Source organism: Odontesthes bonariensis, chromosome 12 (genome assembly GCF_027942865.1).
Source record: "Odontesthes bonariensis isolate fOdoBon6 chromosome 12, fOdoBon6.hap1, whole genome shotgun sequence".
NCBI lineage: Eukaryota > Metazoa > Chordata > Actinopteri > Atheriniformes > Atherinopsidae > Odontesthes > Odontesthes bonariensis.
This window is the reverse complement of record NC_134517.1, coordinates 14,185,421-14,205,763: the sequence shown is the minus strand read 5'-3', so window position 1 is coordinate 14,205,763 and position 20,343 is coordinate 14,185,421. Positions and strand designations below refer to the sequence as shown.

General features: G+C 42.5%; 1 protein-coding gene across 3 annotated transcripts in view; it reads left to right on the top strand.

Annotated features, from left to right (window-relative positions):
* The window catches only part of znf385b (zinc finger protein 385B), a 100,397-nt gene that overhangs the window by 23,123 nt on the left and 56,931 nt on the right, over nucleotides 1–20,343 (top strand). For all 3 annotated transcript variants that reach the window (XM_075479178.1, XM_075479177.1, XM_075479175.1), the window contains exons 2-4: nucleotides 9,989–10,126; nucleotides 10,214–10,357; nucleotides 10,536–10,652. In XM_075479178.1, coding sequence (XP_075335293.1) covers nucleotides 9,991–10,126; nucleotides 10,214–10,357; nucleotides 10,536–10,652 — 397 coding nt within the window. In that variant the 5' untranslated portion in view covers nucleotides 9,989–9,990. The remainder of the gene's footprint in view (nucleotides 1–9,988; nucleotides 10,127–10,213; nucleotides 10,358–10,535; nucleotides 10,653–20,343) is intronic.

Here is a 20,343-nt window from a genome sequence, read left to right as displayed (position 1 = left end):
TAAACCCAAACTTTTTTCCATAGCCTAAAAGTACAGGTACACTTGGGGATAATTTTCCATAGACTCTGAACTGGATTTCTCATTTTGAAAAACACCACATCAACCCCTTTGAGTAATGCTGAGCAATGTTACATTTATGTCCTGTGAAACCAAGTACCTCACACTTTTGGGAACATATCCTGAGGAGGTCCCTCCCTCTATTCCTTCCACCAGTGGCTGCCCTCGATTACTGGTTAGAGCAAGTTACTCTGCTGGTGTGAGATTTTCGGGTGGAGGACCCCCACCAGTGTCTTTTTTGTGGTAGCTACAGTGCAACATATTTACAGCTCAACACATTTTTTGGACAAACACATTTCTTTGAAAGGCTACTTACCATTCTGAAATATGTTCCTGTACTTTATTTTCACCTGCTGCCATGTACGCTTTTGGCTGTTAATATTGATCCTGTTGAGATCTAACAGTGAAGAATTAATATGTGGGTCACACACTCACAATAATATAGTCACAAACTATGATGATGCGCGTTAATTATTGGGTTATTAATAAACTGAGCAGGGCCAGTATATTTGTGCTGTACATCTCATACAGAGACAATTCAGCATGCTTTATTTAAAAAATGTATAACACAAAGAGGAGAGCATAAATACATGAGGACAGTGAAATAAACATGTAACAATTGACAATGGTATGAAAGTTGTATAACTTACGCATTTAGTCTGTCGGCAGTTGTTAGCCATGCCGTTTCCATCGCTTTATTGATCACAGCTGTATTACCATTTCTGGTGATGACACTTTTAAAATCCTCATACAGCTCCATCAGCATTCTTTGTTCAGCTACTGAAAAAAACAACAGCTCTTGTCTTGCTCTCCTTTTCTGCCATCTCCTTTTTTACACCATCCACTCGTCAGGGCTTCCTACGTTCCTCGAGCACTCGCACTTAGCCAGACTATGTAAGCCTCGCTTGAATTAGCCTCGATTAGATGTAGCTGAACTGTCTCAGTGCAGCGACTTGAGGCTTAATTGAGAGACGACGTTAGTTTAAGCGAGGTTTTCCTGATACAGCCTGGCTTTCTTTAGCTACGTTCATGGAACACCCCTCAGAGGAAACTGTTTTATTTATTTATCTATTCCTTTCTTATTATTTTCAACTGCGTAAAACTGAACTATGAACCATTCAAGCATTAAAAAGCCACCTAATTCAAGGGATGAACCCATGTTGTGTCTACACATAACAGACAACTTAACAATGACACGAGAACTGGATTGAGAATTAGTGGCAGCTCTTTTAGTGTGATGTATCCTCCCATGAGCCTTGAACTCAACATTATTGAAGCAGTGTGGTATCATCTTTACAGAGAACGGAAGCCTGGAGAATCATTCCTGAAGACAACAAAAAAAAGAAGTAAGCTTATTTAAGAGGGTTAAGGCTGCGTTGAAGAATAAAGGTGCTCATACCACATTTTAACTTTCAAGCTAATTGGAATTGTACAAACCCTGTTTTTGCATGATATACAGTATTCCCATTTATGTTTGCACAGGTTTCGATACATATCACTGCACATGTTTTCAATTTTTTCAGGCAGTTAACATAGAAATGAGTGGTGGCTCAAGATCTTTGCACAGTACTGTATCTTATCTTATTACATTTTTGTTGTCAAAGTCAGAATCAACAATCAATGCTAAAGTAGTTACATTTCCGAAGGAAACAGTGTCTTGTTTCTAGATGTGTCTAGAGCACAAGGAGTCTTTGCCCTGAATTCAGACTGTACGGTAGTTCTTTCTCTCCACAAGCTCCATAGGTCCAATCTAAAGCTTGTGGTTCAGGTCAGAGCTGCCCCAGTTTCGCTTTTGAGGTTAGAAATGGAATAGTTTGTTAGGATTTGACCCTGTGGAGCATGTTGGAGGTCATGTGCAGCCTGGATGAAAGCTCTGCCTGAAAAAAGGAGATAAAACTCCATCCGTTATTACGACTTTTGCAAAGCTGTTTTTTTTTCAACTGGTTTAGTTTTAATTAAAAATATGACTGGTTCTGGAAAAGATTAGTCTTTTTTTCTTTTTCTTCTTTTGGACTTCTTTCTGCAGACATCCGTGTCACTTCACCAGAAACTAAACAGTATGAGGTAATAGGTTGTCTAAAATGGCTACTAAAAGGGCTACTGTTTATGTAAATATGCCTCACCTAAGAAAGGAAAAGCAGAAGGATGTAAAAATGCTTTTATGAATGTTTGAATAAAGTTTAACAATGTTTCAATTTATTCATGTATAATAAACACACTTTTAGGAAGCTTCTTCTTGTGTCAGAATTCTGCAAGGACGAACATTAAACTGTGTCTTGGAGTTTGTTTCAGCGTATTTGCTTCTGTCGACCGCTGTCCTGTTTAATGTGTGCTTGTGTATTTCTTCGGTCACTGTTACCAGCTACTGGCCTCAGGGTTAAAGATCCACTCTCAGACCCCTCTCTGTCCTTTCACATATCCATTAGTTTCTTTGTCCTATCGTTCCCTCAGGTTTCTGCATTTGTGTGTGCGTGCGTGTGTCACTCTCAGGGGACAGTGCCATACATTAGTGCCTCTGTCCCTTTATCTTTAACACCGGCAGGATTCAGAGCTTACAACCAATCGGATGAGCCTCTTGTTTGTCCACTCGCTGACATGAAGACTGTAAAAGCAAGAAAAGATGTGATGAAGAAAGCCCTGTATGTCACGACCTGAGACACAGTTCAGATGGACCCAATTGCACGACTCAGAAGACGAGGTAATTCAGAAAAGTATTTATTTTCCAAAAACCAAAGATGCTCTCAAAGAGGATGACGATAATAGTTCCAACTAGATTTGCACTTATTTTTTCTTCAAAGAATATGAACATCCAATGTTCCAACATACATAATAGAAAACAAGAAAACTATGATAGGTGCCCTTAAACATTACTCAAATAAGCACATTTATCTATATTTTATGTTCTGCTGCTAGTGTAGTATGTTAGCTTAAATCAGTATGATTGTAAAAGATAAGCCAGTGAAACTGTTGGAAGGGCACCTCTAACTGCAGACAATGTACACATTTGACATGACATTTCATCCTTTATTATAAAACCTGTCCACAGTGTAGAAAAATGTGTGGTACTTTTATCTGTACATTTTATGGGCTGAGTTTTAACATTTGGACGGGGCCTGCAAGGGGAATCATCAACACTCAGTGAGAAGCCAGTGGAAGCCACTTTTTTTTTTACCAGCTAAACAAATTTCATTCAAACAAGCAAGCATCGGCTTTGGCTCAAAGATTCAGTTGTACTTAATATATTCACGACAGTTCTGCTACTCTGGATTTATTTTAGGTGTCAATGGTCTGAGTTCAGCACTCTAACTGAGATGATGAACCCTATTTCACTGTGACATGAAAGACATGGAGATGAGGCTGAAACTCACTCACGTGCTTCTTTGAAGTCTTCAGGTCATTAAAAGGCAAGAGAAGAGATTTCTCTGCATTTTCTTTTCAGTCAGGAAACACATTGTTGCTTGACTGCTGTTTGTGTGTGTGTATGTGTGTGTGTGAGGGGGATTATAATCCACAGCTGGCTATCTGATTGCTGACTGCTCGGTCAGCCTGGTTTAGACTCACACACTTGTACACAATATGACAGAAATGTAAATGCAAAGATTTAATTTATATCTTGAGCACTCAATTCACCAACTGACTCTTTCTTTGTTGGCATCTTACTGTGTGCACGTGCCTATGTTTACCTGTGCGTGTGCGTGAATGTGTCTGTGTAATTCCCAGCTCAATGGAGGAGTTATATTTAATCCTGATGTCGGCATCAGATGGCTCTCTCTCTGTGTGTGTGGTTGTATCTACAGATGTGTGCGTGTGTCTTCATTTTGTAGCTAATTCATCACTCTGGCAGATTAACCATCTGTCTGCAGAACTTTAGGTCAAATACTAACAACCAGCAGGAACTCAGGCGTAAACTGGTATGACTGGATACCTGAAAAGTTTCCTCCCCCTGACTAACAAATTAGACATTTGTCCTCGTTTTGGTTCATGCTTTTGATTACTACAGTATTCATGGGCCTCAGTTATTGTTTCTTGGGAAGGCTAAAGTGAAACCAAAACTTTTCTAGGAATAAGAAATATAATTCACTGTTACCTAATCACTTTTCTCCAATTAACAGAAGTTGTGTAGTTACAGCATGTCAATGATTTTATGGTTCTCAATTGGTCTTTATTTCTAAATTAATTCCATCCATCCATCCATCATCTATCGCTTCTCCAGGGATCGGGTCGCGGGGGCAGCAGCTTGAGCAGAGAAACCCAGACGTCCCTGTCCTCGGCCACTTCCCCCAGCTCTTCCGGGGGGACCCCAAGGCGTTCCCAGGTCAGCCGAGAGAAAAAGTCTCTCCAACGTGTCCGGGGTCTTCCTCCCAATGGGATGTGCCCGGACCAAACTCTGACACCGGTCATACAGAGACCGAACAGCCCCCCACAGGACTCCCTGAGGGAAACGAGCCTTCTCCAAGTCCACAAAACACATGTAGACTGGTTAGGCAAACTCCCATGCACCCTCCAGGACCCTGCTGAGGGTGTAGAGCTGGTCCACTGTTCCACGGCCAGGATGAAAAGTGAAGTGAAGTGAAGTGAAATTTATTTATATAGCACTTTTCAGCAACAAGGCGATCCAAAGTGAAAACCATACTGTTCCTTCTGAATTCGAGATTCGACTATCTGACGGTCCTCGAAGTATTCCCCCCACCGACTCACAACGTCCCTAGTTGAGGGCAGCAGAGCCCCATTTCCACCATAAACAGTGTTGACAGTGCACCGCTTCCCCCCCTTGAGCCGCTGGATGGTGGACCACAATCGCTTCGAGGCCGTCCGAAAGTCGTTCCCCATGGCCTCACCGAACTCCTCCCATGCCCGAGTTTTTGCCTTAGCAACTGCCGAGTCTGCGTTCCCCTTGGCCTGCCAAAAAGGCCCGATAGGACTCCTTCTTCAGCTCGATGGCTTCCCTCACCGCTGGTGTCCACCAGTGGGTTCGGGGGTTGCTGCCACGACAGGCACCGACCACCTTACGGCCACAGCTCCAGTCAGCCGCCTCAACAGTGGAGGCACGGAACATGGCCCATACAACCACAAAGTCGATCATCGAACTGCGGCCTAGGGGTGTCCTGGTGCCAAGTGCACATATGGACATGCTTGAACGTGGTGTTCGTTATGGACAGTCCATGACGAGCACAGAAGTCCAACAACAGAACACTACTCTGATTCAGATCGGTGGGGCCGCTCCTCCCAATCACTCCCTTCCAGTTCTTACTGTCATTGCCCCTAGCAGAACGAGGGAGTCTCCTGCAGGAGCGCTCTCCAGTGCCTTCTCCAGGGACTCCAAAAAGGGTGGGTACTCTAAGCTGCTGTTTAGTGCGTAAGCACAAACAACAGTCAGGACCCGTCCCCTCACCCCGAAGGCGGAGGGAGGCTACCCTCTCATCCACCAGGGTAAACCCCAATGTACAGGCACACAGCCGGGGGGCAATGAGTATGCCCACACCCACTCCGCGCCTCTCACCACGGGCAACTCTAAAGTGAAAGAGAGTCCAACCCCTCTCAAGGAGACCGGTTCCAAGCCATGCGTCGAGGTGAGTCCAATTATATCTAGCTGGAACCTCTCCAGCTTTGGCTCCTTCAACGAGGTGACATACCACGTCCCAAGAGCCAGCTTCAGTAGCCGAGGATCAGACCGCCAAGGTCTTCGCCTTCGGCTGCCACCCAGCTCACATTGGACCCAACCCCGCTGGCCCCTCCCACGGGTGGTGAGCCTGTCGAAAGGGGGACCCATATCATGTTTTCGGGCTGTGCCCAACCGAGCCCTATGGGCACAGGCCCGGTCACCAGGTGCTCGCAGCCGGGCCTGGCTCCCGGGCCTGGCTCCAGGGGGAGGCCCCGGTGACCCGCGTCCGGGCGAAGGAAAACGTTGTCCAAAAAACTTTTTCATCATAAGGGGTCTTGTGACTAAATTAATTCAGCTGTGATATTAAATTACTGAATCAATGCTCTTCCATCTTAATACATAGGAATTAAACCCAAGTAACATGTTTTTCTTTTTCTTCAAGGTCCCATTTTAATAAGTTAACATAAAGCTGTTTTCACACATGAGCACCAGGGTCTTTCAGGAGATTGTGCAGACAGCATTTTCTGCAGTAGCTGCTCACTTCACAGTGGGACATTATCTGCGTGTACTCACAGCTAAAAATGTGATTCAGGGTTGACTTGGGTATTTGTGTGGAGCGCACAGAAGGCAGAATATGATGCAAAAAGGATGCTTTAAAAATCACAGTGTATAATAGAGATGGGCAGATGAGGCTGCTTGATGAGTTTTTTTTTTATTTCACTGACACATGTATTTTGTGTATCTCCATAAATATGGTTGAGTGAGTGGAAAGCAACTTACAAGTCAGCAGAAAAGAATATGAAGCAGCAACTCTTACCAATAAATGCTCAGGAAGATTAATTTCTACGTTCAGGCATAGTCTTAACTGCCAATCTTCTAGAGATTTTACTTGGAGGCTCTCTCAAAAATGTCGACGAAGAAGTGCAGAGCAAATGCTGTAGTCATTTGGGTTCTTATGCCACCCCTCTTGAAGATCTCTGGAAAATTTTAGGACTTCTGTACATGTGTGAAAACAGCTCAAGTCTCATACATTGACAGAGACTTTCAAATCAAGAAACCACAGAGATTGTTCATTTGACACATTTTTGATCAAGCAGCACTTCCTAACATGGCTGGGATACTTTCCACATCTGTGTGTTTGTGAGGTTCAGGTGAGATGCACATAAATGATGACATAAATGTCATGAAACAGGTTCTCTGCAGGCAGCTGTGTACAGAACAATTTGTTTTCACCGTGTGAACTTTTCTACTGACTTTATTTGTTATGCAAGTGCATAGCTCTTTCTGTAGAAGCTGACCTACTGATCCTCCATGCAAAAACTATAATAGGAACGTATATGCTTCCACAAGGTTGTGGGTGAACATCTCCGCAATTAATTATAATCTGTCTGTGAAGGCTACTTGAAACTGGAGAGCAGCAAGAGGAAAGGAGTAGAAATGCTTGAAATTATGTAAAGGACAGCCAGAGGTTGACTAATGAAAATTGCTTTGTACTTCCTCCTTTACATATTGGTTAGGTAAAACCTGGAATTCAATGTTGGTTCATTTCAATTCAACTCAGTGATACATTATTAAGCCCAGAAGAGAAATGATTTAGCTGCAGTATCAATTAGTGAAGAAAAATAACAAAATAGAATCCCTCCTTTACTGTTACCTTTCTGACTGCAGTCTCTGTCTGTCTGTAGAACTTGAAAGATGGGTAGAGAGGTCTTAGAGTTGTTCCTGCAGCCATGTCTCGGTGAAACAAATATTACAGCCCTCTAAATATTCTTGCTCCAAACTCGTCCAATTCATTTGCCAGTGATCTCACGTTTTTCATGCCGATCAAGGAAAGAAATGGTTTAAGCTTCTTCCTACTTACTCTCTTTCTTTGCACGAGATGCAGGATGGCAAAATTATTTGTAATATATGTATAGGAACTATATTTTAATTTAGATATAAGTTATACATAGTATATATATATTTACTAATATACATAACATAATATAATAAAGTTTACAGTAAACATATTAGTGGTACAGTGCATTGTTGCTCAGATTTGAAATATTTTCATATGACATATAACAATCGGGCCACCATGCCTTCAAAAAGAGGTGTTTATTTTTACACATTTAAAAATGTATTCATTGTTTATATATTAAAGACTTTATACATGCGTACAGTAAAACTGAAAAATGTTACATATATTTATTTTATACTTATAAGTGTTGTGGACAGAGATATTGATTACATTTTCTCAACCAAAAACAGCAAATTTGTGCTATACATCGCCTCAGATTTGTATATCTGTCCTGTCCCTGTTTATTTTTGCAACATGCGACTGTAAATATCTGTTGCATATGTAAGATGTACAGCTGCATTCAGGTAGTGGGTGAAATGCATCAGCAGCTGCCTGTCCCTATCCTGATTCCTCTATAGAGTGAATGCTGTATAATAAGTGTGTGAATAATCCGAGCACAAGCATAGTGTTTGGAGTTTTTTTTTTTAAATTGTCAGTTGTTGGAGCTGCATAATCAGTTCAATCGTTGTGCATTTACCATGTTTGAACAAATCACTATACAGTTATTTCAATTACCTATGAGGTAAAACATACCTATGTATGTCATTAGTTCAAGTAGTTAGAAAGCTGACATAAAATATAAGTGCTTCTTCATAATATTAAGGTTGTGCTGCCTGAAGATGCTCGAATCTCCCATGGTCACAGTTCATGGGTGTCACACAGAACAACTGTTTGTCTTGTGACACTTCTCTTGAACTCTATTAAAATGACTCCAAGACTTCAAGATTCCAAAATCAATTTGAAAACAATTGTAACAACTTATTAATAAAAAGTTATCTGAACAAAACCTGGCACAATAGATGTTAAACAAATTTTCTTACTAGTGCATAACATATGAGCAGCACCTGCTGTAGTGTGTGAAATGAAATAAAAAATCATAAGGGTTTCTTTCCTGTTATTAATTTCATAATGAGCTGATCCCAATTCGATCCACTACCCCACAGTGCATAGAAATATACAGCTGTAAGGTATGTCATGACAATAAATGTAACTGAATGTGGAAAAAAACGAGTGGGGGGGTGTGTGTCCTGTCAGTGGTCATGTGACTTGGCAAAGCTGACAGTACGACAGATGGACACAGTGATGGACTGACCTACACACACACTGTATATTGGACACACACCAACATGCATATGTCATCCTTTCTCTCTCATCTTAATCATGACTACATCACTCTCCCTGTGAGCGTTTGATGCATCCGGTGTCATTCAGGCCTTGCTTCTGTTCATCCATCTTTCCGTCCACTTGTCTCATTTAGAGTCTCCTTTTAGCAAATTTGAAGTCACATTGATGTTTGGTGTCACCTTCACACTGGTGCTCTATTCAGTGTTGACATGTTGGTTCAATACTCCATAACCCTAACATGTTTCTTTGGCCAGATATCGCCTGTGTTGGAAATTCAATTTGATATAATATATCTGATGATATTTTCTAAATATTTGGCTGTAGAAGTTTGGTGATGTAGTGATGCACAGTTGATCTTAAAGAAAAGTGAATCATGGATAGTAATCCATGATGGCACCCTATGTTGGTCTCTTATCGCTTATCCCTTAAAGTGATAGTTCGCCTCTTTTGACATGAAGCTGTATGACATCCCATATTAGCAATATCATTTATGAACATTGACTTACCCCCCGCTGTGTCCTGTGAGCCGAGTTCCAGCCTCGTTTTGGTGTTGACGAAGGTAGTCCGGCTAGTTTGCTAGGGTCCCGAAAATAAAGCGTCTTGCTTCTCAAAACAATATGCGTTCAAAAGAGTAATACATTTGCATCACTAAATCGTCCCTCCAGAAAAAGTCAGACCTCACAATCGCTTGGAGCTATTTTTGCACAGGTACAGCTACCTAGCGATAGCCGCACCTATTACGGTGTTTACTGCTCGGAAGCAGGGGACTGCTCAGTCTGCACTTCGGTCTGCACAGTTTACACAGCACGTAGTGATATGACGGTAGAGAGAAATAGCGCCAAGCGATTGTGAGGTCTGACTTTTTCTGGAGGGACGATTTTGTGATGCAAATGTATTACTCTTTTGAACGCATATTGTTTTGAGAAGCAAGACGCTTTATTTTCGGGACCCTAGCAAACTAGCCGGACTACCTTCGTCCACGCCAAAACGAGGCTGGAACTCGGCTCACAGGACGCAGCGGGGGGTAAGTCAATGTTCATAAATGATATTGCTAATATGGGATGTCATACAGCTTCATGTCAAAAGAGGCGAACTATCCCTTTAAAGGTCACATGTTTGCAATGATTTCTCCTCTTCTTCCTTAGGGATGAAGACTCCTCTCAGCCCCTCTCAGCTCCTGGAGAGTGGGCAGATCTTTGCCTTTGGAGGAATGTGTCAGGAGTTGATGGACACACCCACACCTGCAACCATCAGTCTCTCCATCCAGCAGAATTCATCCCCAGGTGACTGAAATGCTCAAGGTTCAATGATGTGTTAAATCTCCTCACATGTCTCCTGCAATCAGACTCATGCCTGCTGTTTGGTCCTAGGTCAGGGTGGGGCTTACTCGCTGTGTGAAGTGTGTAACCTGCAGCTGACCTCAGCTGCTCAGGCCCAGCTGCATTACAATGGCAGGTCTCACCTCCGGAGAGTGAGACAGCTCCAGTCTGGAGAGCCAGGACAAATGGGAGCAGGTGCGTTACTGCAGCTATGCAACTGCAGCAGCACAGTGCATTTCCAATGAGAGGATGTTATAGTCCAGCAGTAGCATCAGTAGTAGTAATAAAAATATAAACAAAAACCGTAGCAGCTCAAGATTGTTACTGTCAGGTCCGTCTTTGTTCTAAATGATCTTGTTGTCTTTGATTCAAGGAGGGGCTAACACCAGGTCACTACCCCTGGCCTCCGGTCTCAGATCCCAGCCTGCAGGACTAACTCCGACTACTGGCCTGGATCCAGGCCTTAGCATCCCCCCCAGCACGACAGCAGGTAGGACCACTGCTACAAATGCTGCCTGCTGGTGTGCAGCTTTACTGCTTCATGAAAACTTTGTGTCCTCTCACATTTTCTGGTAAAAGTAGCACTTGAACAAACCACAAAGACCATGGCTAAAAGTGGTCAATCAGCCGTCATTATTGAAAGACATGCAAGTTGTAGTGGTAAGTTGTGGTAACCAGAGCGACATTAAGAGCAAAACAGAAGTCTGCTTAGTGAGAGCGACTTTGGCTCATCCGTCTCCAACAGATGCTGTCCTTCCGGAGAGGTCAGTGTGTGTTGGATTTCAGATTGAGGTTTAAAAGGACCAACCATCCCTTCATTAACTCGGATCATCGTTGCAGTTTTATTCTCGGCTTCTGTATGTTAGCTCCACCTCATCTTCTGTCAGTCATGGTGGGGTTGTCAGCAACGTTGAGGCTTTATGATCTTCACAATGATGTGTATTATGGTTTATACATGTTTACATTTTCTTTCTTTTTTTTCTGCTGTTCTTTTCTTATTGCTGCTACTGTAGCAGATCCTTATACGGTGCATCCACATGGACAATATTTAGCTTTGCTATAATTGAACCACTGCTTTGATCCTGACTGAAACATTCAAGAAAACTGTTGGCTGGATTGTCATGACTTTCATCTCCTACCCTTAGCCACCAGCAGGTTAGTTTTCATATAACTGGTTAAATATCTCAACGTGTAGTTACTGAATTGGTGAAGAATTAGGAACAGACGGTCATGGCGCCTAAGTTACTTATCTTACTGACTTTATTGAAACCTTGACTGAGAATTCTATGGATTATTTTTAAAGACTGTTGCGACCATCTCACTTCTAACATGGCCCCACTGTCAGGTCAAGCCTTTAACTTGTCCAAAGCTTAAATGTATGGCTGCACCTCCTCACAGAACTGCTGGATGGCTGTAGGCCCTTTCCTCCTCTTGACAGTTAGACAGAATTCAAGTTTAAGGCTTCTCTGCATTGACTTAATATTTTTTAGAAAGCATGTTACCTCCATCTTTTATATACTGTCTGTGTTCATAATCTTAACATTAGCAGCACTGTTAGTGTAATTTGCTGGTGAAATTACAGCTGAAGCTATTCAGATTTCCCAGTCCTCTTCTGTTCTTTGCCTAGATGTGACTTGAATGGCTTCAGAGCATAATTAGCATTTTAGATCCAGTTCTTTTGAGTCAAACTGCTGGTCACCAGAGTGAGATCATGCTGTGAAATGTGAAGGAGTTAAAGTGGAGCAGAGGCAGCAGCAGGTCATTTAACTAGGACACAGTACTGCTCAGAAACTGTGCTGACACTTCTCAACCTTATTGGTAATATTTGTAATTAGTCTGGTAAAGTATTAGACTACAAAGACACACAAAGCTGCTGTCATGATATCTTTACCATAATCTTCTTATACGACTGTTGATCAAAACCAAAAGGAACTTCCATTGGACATTTGCCATTTTTAATTACTGACTAAAGCTTTTTTTCCATGTTCCAGATAAACAAGAAACCTAAACACGGTACATTCCATAGGAAACAAAGTGACAATCTCACATGAACACGCACACACACCTGTGTAAGAGAGCATGTGTGCAAGCAGCAGCTGTAATTACATACTGTGTCTCTATATCAGTGTACAGGCTACAGTAACACTGGTTAAAGATTAAATCTCTCTACTGGACACACACACACACACACGCACACACACTCCTGAATGAGCAAGTCTTTCTCTTTCTCTCTGTGCATTACATGATGTTTGCTCTGCCATGTAAAGCTCTTTGGCCTGAACTCAGTGCTTCATCGGGTCAGTGTGTTTGTATGTGAGTGCGTGTGAAAGAGAGACAGAGTGCGTGTGACAATGACCTGGCTGAGCAGCCTATCAGCAGTCAGGTCAGATGACATCACTGCTAATATACATGTTTGTGCTTTGGGGTGGACTGTCAATCCTTGTGTTCCTCAATCAATGAGCTTTCACATGAAACACCTGAAAATCAGCACTTGTGTATTGATTAATGCGAGTTGTCTAACCTATAGTAGAGTAATCCCTCAGCTGACTCATGGTTTTAAAGTAAAATTGTATGGTTGTATGTTCATTCATCTTGTATTTTCTCTTCAATTCTTATTAACAGTCTTAAAAAAAAAGCAAAAAGAAATTTTGTAACTTGTGTGACTTGTGTAACTGTAAGCAACTTTTGTTGGTCACATGTAATTTTTGTGGGCTTTTTGATGGTGTTTTTGGCCTTTTCAACATGACAGCAAATTCATGAGTTTGGATGTACACATACAGGACTCACGACAGTGATGTTATATCCCACAACTGTAGGGGTAGCCAAAGAGCCAAATTCTTTAGTGTCACTCAATCTGAATTTAATCAGTCATTAGTGAGTCATGTTTTTTGTGTGAAAAATTGAGACCAGTCTCACTCCTAAATCATCATATAGCAGCACGTCTGCCCTTTTCACATCAAGTTCTTGTTTTTTGTCTGCTGTTTTAAGTCCCTTTTTTGATAAAAATTGTTGTGCACGGAAAGCTTGCACACTGTCCAATATTCTTTATTAATCTATCTAATGTGGATATTTGGAGTACAAGGCAAACTGAAGCTGTCAAGGCAGTGAAAAGTAAATTGAAGAAAAATTAAGCTTTTGTTTATCATTAGATTTTTGAGAACAGACTCAGAGTTAGTGTTCAAATAGAACTCCCATAATGTCACATTGTATTTGTTTTTGAATGCACAACAAATTTGGACAACAGCATGAAAGACTGTATGAGCTGACACCAAAGGGCACCATGTATGTGTTTGAGATGCCAAAGGTTTTGACAGAAGACACGTGTTGACGCCCTGAGAGTGACGATGAATTTGCGAAATTAACGAGGAGTCGCTAAATACAGCTATCAGATAAATGCTGTAAAATGTACAATGTTATTGTAAAAAGTTCAATTTTCTCCTCAGAAACAAAATGTTAATTTGTTCAGTGTGCATAGTTAACGGATGTGCTGAGCTACACTACACAGTTGGCTATGAGTACAGCTACAAACACTATAGATTTAATGATAATTGTCACATATCAAGAGGAGATGAACCGAGTTAATGAGTGAAAATATAGATAATTGAACAATCTGTTAAAAAGAGGAGTTCATACAATCTATCACTCTAACTTCAAATAATTAGTTTAACTCTTTTAAATATTTGTGTGTTTTAATTGATGACTCTTTGACTTTTAAATCTCATTTAAATCCCATCTACTTTAGAAGCAAAATGTGTTTCTCTTTAAATGCAAGGAAAAGACTTGTTGCTGCAACATTTTTGTCTACACTGGACTATGGGTACCTCTTATATATGCATGCCCTGTCCAGGTATTGCATATACTTGAATCAGTTCACCATGCCTCCATAAGGCTAACAAACTGTAAACCTCGAACTAACCACTATGAACTTTATTCTTGTTTGTTGATGGCCTGATCTGGCAACCCGTTGGTATACACTGGTATAGTAACAGGTTCAGCTATCGCTAGGTGGCTGAACGCATTGATATGAAGGGAGGCAAAAATAGCGCCATGTTTGACAAGGTTTTGTCCTTGTGTAATGTTTCCCTGGCTAACAGCCAGAGGGTTAACAACTATCAGCCAGGTGGTCATCAGCCAACCCAGAAACTGTCCTACCGTCCCCACAATCAGCAGCACTCTGAACCTTCTTTGTGCAAAGTTTGCAGTTCTGGGGACCACTCGACCCATGCTCACTGCAGACTGTACAGGCTGTGCCTCCACTGCTTTAACCCTTGCCATGTTAGACGAACATGTCCACAGCTCCCCAGTCCTTCGACTGCAATGCGGCCTCATTCCCTTGCTGATTTAAACTAAAGCGCCCGTATGATGAGAGGGGTAACATGGGCAGTGTGAGTGAAGCCCTCGTTAAGGATGATGATGTGCAGTCAGTGTATGTAAACTGCTGTAGCAATCTTCCAAGTGATAGTACGGTGGTTGTTGTAGGTTCTCATAGAGTGGAAGTAATTGCAGAAAAGCATGAGGCTACAGAGCAGATGGGCACTTTAAGAACAGATAAAAGCTATTTTAAATAGGTGGGTCTTCAGATTCTTTTTGAAAATGTCTAAAGAAGTTGCAGACCGTAAACAGAGGGGAAGAGAGTTCCAAAGAGTTGGAGCCACTACCTCAAAGGCACGATCGCCCTTTGTCTTTAGACAAGAGCGGGGGACAGTCAATAAGCTCTGGTCTGAGGACCTAAAGAGGCCTGGTTGTGTCTGGTGGATCAGATCACAGATGTTACCGGGTGCCTGCTGATTAAGGGCTTTGTATGTGATAAGAAGAATTTTAAACTGGATCCTGAACCTTATAGGCAGCCAGTGTAAGGAAAGTAGAATGGGTGTGATGTGAGTCATCCTGTTGGATCTAGTCAGTAACCTGGCTGCAGTGTTTTGAATAATTTGTAGACGGTTAAGAGATGATATGTTGAGACATGTGAAAAGTGAATTACAATAATCTAACCGGGAAGACACAAATGCATGAATAATCATCTCCAGCTCAGGCCGGGACACAATGGACCTGAGTTTTGCTATATTTCTGAGCTGCAAGGAACAATTTCGTGCTAATGATTTTATGTGCTCCTCATAGCGCATGCTTCGGTCGAAGGTAACCCCAAGGTTTTTTTTAGCTTTGACTGAGCAGCTGATGAAACAAACTCAATACTCTGGGCAATTTTGGGGGCTGAGTTCTCAGGTGCAATAATTAAAACCTCTGTTTTTTCAGTGTTCAGCTGGAGGAGGTTTTTTGCCAACCACTCACTAATGGCACCCAAACAGTCATGTAAAACAGCAAAGTTGGATTGGTTTTCTGGATTCACCACTGAATTTATTTATAATGTGCCCTAATGGAAGCATGTATAGAGCAAATAACAATGGACCCAAGACAGACCCTTGGAATACGCCTCTGACGGAAACCAGACTGAAATTTATCTATATGATATGACCTCTTGAGGGCCATTAAATCTGCCAAACGGACCTTCAGGTCCAGGGTGGAGTCCAGCTATCATGGCTCTGACCCCAGGCGCATGTGGAGTGGACAACAAGCCATCACAGAGTACAAAGGGAGGGGCTGCAGTGAAACCCAGTTCTCTGCACTACAACCAGACGAGCTGAACGCCTTCTATGCTTGTTTTGAGAAGGAAGGTGACCCCCCTGTAGCGGAACTACCTGATGACTGTGACAGCAGTATGCCTACTCTGTCTGTAGCGGAGGTGAGGCAGTGCCTCAAAAAGGTCAACCCTCGCAAGGCCTCGGGCCCCGATGGCATTTCAGGAAGGGCCCTCAGGGGGTGCGCTGACCAGCTTGCAGGGGTCTTCAGTGATATTTTCAACCTCTCTCTCAGCCTATCTGTACTCCCCACCTGCTTCAAGAGGACCACCATCGTCCCTGTGCCTAAGAACACTAAAACCACCAGCATGAATGACTATCGCCCGATAGCATTGACCTCTGTCATCCTGAAGTGCTTCGAGCGGCTGGTCAAATCATTAATCTGCTCCTCACTGCCTCCCACCCTGGACACGATGCAGTTTGCATACCGGTCCAACAGGTCTACAGATGACGCCATCGCCCTGACAGTGCACACCGCGCTCTCCCACCTGGAAAAGAGGGATTCGTATGTGAGGATGCTGTTCATTGATTACAGCTCAGCGTTCAACAATGATTCAATGATTCAAGAGTTTATTGTCATTGTCAAAAATAGCCAACGAAATTTAGTTTGGAGAACAAACACAGTAGTAGTAGATCCAAAGTGACAAAGTGCATCAAAGACAAAAGTGACACCAGTGCTTGATTCCCTCCTTCCCCCATCCCGCTTACAACAAAGTGCAACAGAGTTTTAGGTGCTTGCTACCCGCCCCCCTCACACACACACACCCATACATCTAAATAAATAAACAACAACCTTCCAGCCCCAGTATAAATAGAGAGTTAAACGTTAACGTTTAGGCAGTAGTGATTGGTTCCAAAGTCTTATGGCCTGAGGGTATAGGCTGTTGGCCAGTCTTTTAGTCCGGGTCTGTAGGGACCTGTACCTTCTACCTGAGGGCAGCAGTTAGAAAAGGTGATGAGCAGGATGGTGGCAGTCACGCAGGATGTTCTGCACTCTCCGTAGACAGCGCGTAGTGTATATGGTACTGAGCTCTGGGAGAGGCGTTCCAGTGATTTTCCCCGCTGTTTTCACCATGCGCTGGAGTGCATGCTGGTCTGCTTTGGAGGAGCTAGAGAACCACACCAGGAACCCATGTCAGAACACTGCTGATGGCACAGTTGTAGAAGTTCACCAGCAGTGGTCTGGGGATGTCGTAGCTCCTCAGCTTCCTCAGGTAGAAAAGGCGTTGTTGGGCCTTTCCGGTTGCTGAGGCAATGTGAGTGCTCCAGGACAGGTCCTCCGCTATGGTCCCCCCCAGGAATTTAAAACTGCTGACCCTCTCCACCACCTCTGAACCAATGGTGAGGGGTCTGTGGTTTTCAGGTTGTTTTTTTCGAAAGTCCACTATCATTTCTTTGGTCTTTTTGGTGTTAAGGACAAGGTTGTTGCTGTCACACCATGAGGCCAGATGTTGCAACTCTGTCCTGTAGTCCCTCTCATCGTTGTTAGTAATAAGGTGGTGTCGTCTGCGAACTTAACGATGAGGTTGGAGGGGGAAGAGGCAGAGCACCATCATCCCCTCCAGACTCGTCTCCAAGCTTGCTGACCTGGGACTAAACACCTCCCTCTGCAAATGGATCTACAGCTTCCTGACGGGGAGGCCACAGGTGGTGAGACTCGGTGACCGCACTTCAACCACAGTGGTCACAAACACTGGCACCCCCCAGGGTTGTGTGCTCAGCCCCCTCCTGTTCTCCCTGTTCACACATGACTGTGCGTCAACACACAGTTCCAAACTCATCGTGAAGTTTGCTGATGACACAACCATCGTGGGCCTCATCACTAACAGTGACGAGTCAAGGGCGGTTTATGGTCGGAAACCAGGTCATCTGCGTGTGTGTCGCAGTTAACGCAGTCACTTTTGGAAGACCTGCACTGTGCCATGGCTTTCGCTCAACTACACAGCTGAGCAGAAACATCAGCGGGGTCAATATAGCAAGCGAGTCAAAGGTCAGCCTCTATCAGTTGGAGATCGGGTGCTTCTTAGGCGTCATAGGGAAGCGTAAGTTCTCTGATAAATGGAAGCCCACTGTCTATACTGTGGTAGCTACAAAACCTGCTTTACATATTTGCCGGATTAGAGATCAGGAAGGACATGAACGAGTTGTTCACAGAAATGTGTTGCTTCAGGTCAACTTCCTGCCCCTTAGTGACACCTCGGATTATGTGCCTCTGTCTGCAGTCGCCCCTAGTGTGACTAGAGCCCCCTCTCTGTCTGAATGGCAATGGTACTGAGGTGACTAGTTTGGACACTGCAGCAGCTGATCCGTCCCTCGCAGGGTCCCTTTTGAGTGAGTGGGATGATGGTCGCACAGCCTCATGGGTGCATGAACAGTCCTCTGGTCAGGATAGTCCTCTTCCTTCCCCTCCAGTCTCCTCTGTTCCTGCCGCCACTGCTGGTGTCATATATCCCCCACCTGCTAGTGTCCTAGACCAATCGCTGGTACATCTTGCCCCTGTCCTATGCTCACAGCCCACCCACCCAGATTCTGCTCAGAGACCGAATGCAGAGGTTGGTCTCACCTCACGGTTTGGCAGGGTACTTAAGCCTGTGTGTCGTCTTATTGAGTCCATGACACAACTTGAAGCCTTGTTAGGGCTGGAACAAACCTCCCGTAATATTATTCGTGTATAGTGTTGATCTTAATATATATTGAGTGTTTTATGGAAATATACATATGTATTATTTCTTATTCTATATTGTCATGTGAACACATGTTTGGCCTGTTTGTGTGGTTTATAAGGCAGTATTTTGCTAGGTGCCGAGTAGATCTCTGAATCTCCTATCCCTTTTTATGGGAAGCTTATATTGCTTGTTGTGTACAATTTGTAATGTTGTATTTAGGCCAGTGATGCGAAATGTGTTTTGTTATACTGCCAAGAATTTTGTAATTCTAGGGGGGTGAGTGTAACAAGGGTTAATTTGGCTGTGTGTAATTCCACAAAATTATTGTTTTTAACCTGACAAGAATAGTCAGGTGGAACTTTTGTTTTCTTTTTTGTTTCTGTACATTCTTTTATGGGGGAGCATCATTTGTGACAAAAGACACGGTCCCGCCAAAACTCTTCCTCTTTTTTTGTGATGTTTTGTGAGCTCCCATTTTGTCTTTTATATTTGGCATTTTATTTTGTCAGGTATGCTCCATGTTTTACTTTTTTGTGCTAATGTTTCCCTGGCTAGCTAATGTTTGCGTCATTGTAATCGCGGCTCTTTTTTTGTGATGTTCGGTGAGGAAAGGTTGGAAAATAAAGACCTTCGAAAGAGCAGCGGTGTGGTCTCCATTCGTTCTAAACTTAACACAACGCAGAGGTTTCATACCGGTTACTTAGATATTTCTAACTTGAACAATTACTGAGACTATATTTTCTAAGAGGTGAGCTCATTCTGTAAAGAATACACACCTAAGCTAGTATTTGTTTTCTCCTCAGTGGCCACTAGGAGGCAGCACACACACTCATCCATGCACACATGTGCTAAAGCAAGCACACACACACTTATACACACAGACTGAGTCACTAATGAAGGAAGTGAATTCCCATGATCCCAATGCTCACTAATAAAGAGATTATCTCACATGAGTCGAATAAAGTTCACCATATTATACCTTCTCTCCCCACTTAACTTGTCTCACCTCTCCACTCTTTTCTCCTTTCTCCTCTCCTGTATTCATTTAAATTCTCCTCTTTACCCAGAAGACCTCATATTTCCTAGATGCCTCTTTCTTAAAATGGAAATGTCAGCTCACCTCTCTCTTTCCTTTGTTTTTATGGGACTGTGTGTGTGAATAAACTGGAGCTAATTAGCTCTCCTGGGTTGATAAAGGTCAGCTTGTTGTCCTGTTCATTCCCCATTCATAATGAGCTGTGAAATAGATAGTTATTAATAGACACATATTGCTGTGGTATGCGTGTGTGTCAGATGGAGCAGACTGAGTAAGTGTTGATGTGTGGTCTTTCGTTGATATATTCGGTAGTGTATGAATAGATCCTGCTAGCGGATTCTTGCAGTCATAGTGCTGTCGAGTGACGACAACAGGCTCATAGTTTTGGAGGACTGAAGCTGCCATCATCCAAAATAAATACAAAATTATGTGACTTGATAAATTAATTAGTATGTCAATGAATACTTAATATAAATCCAAAAAGTAATTCATGCAATAACTAATGTAAAGAATGTGCTTTAATTTTCAACTGCATTTTATCTTTTAATACCTCTTTTTGTTTTATCTATTCAATTTTCAATTTCTTCAATTGATTTGAGGAATTTATTACATATTTACTTGTATATTTATTATTTTATCCCTGAATTTGTTTATCTATTATTTTTTCTTTGCATTTGCCCTTTTTTTTATTACCCTAATCTTATTTATTCATGCATTGTATGGTCATTTTACAATGCTTTTTGTGAATAAAAAAAGTGTATGTTTTTTTTTTTTAAATTTACAAATCAGTTTATTTCTTGTGTTTTATCCCTCCTATTATTTCCAAATGTTTTCTTTTTTTAC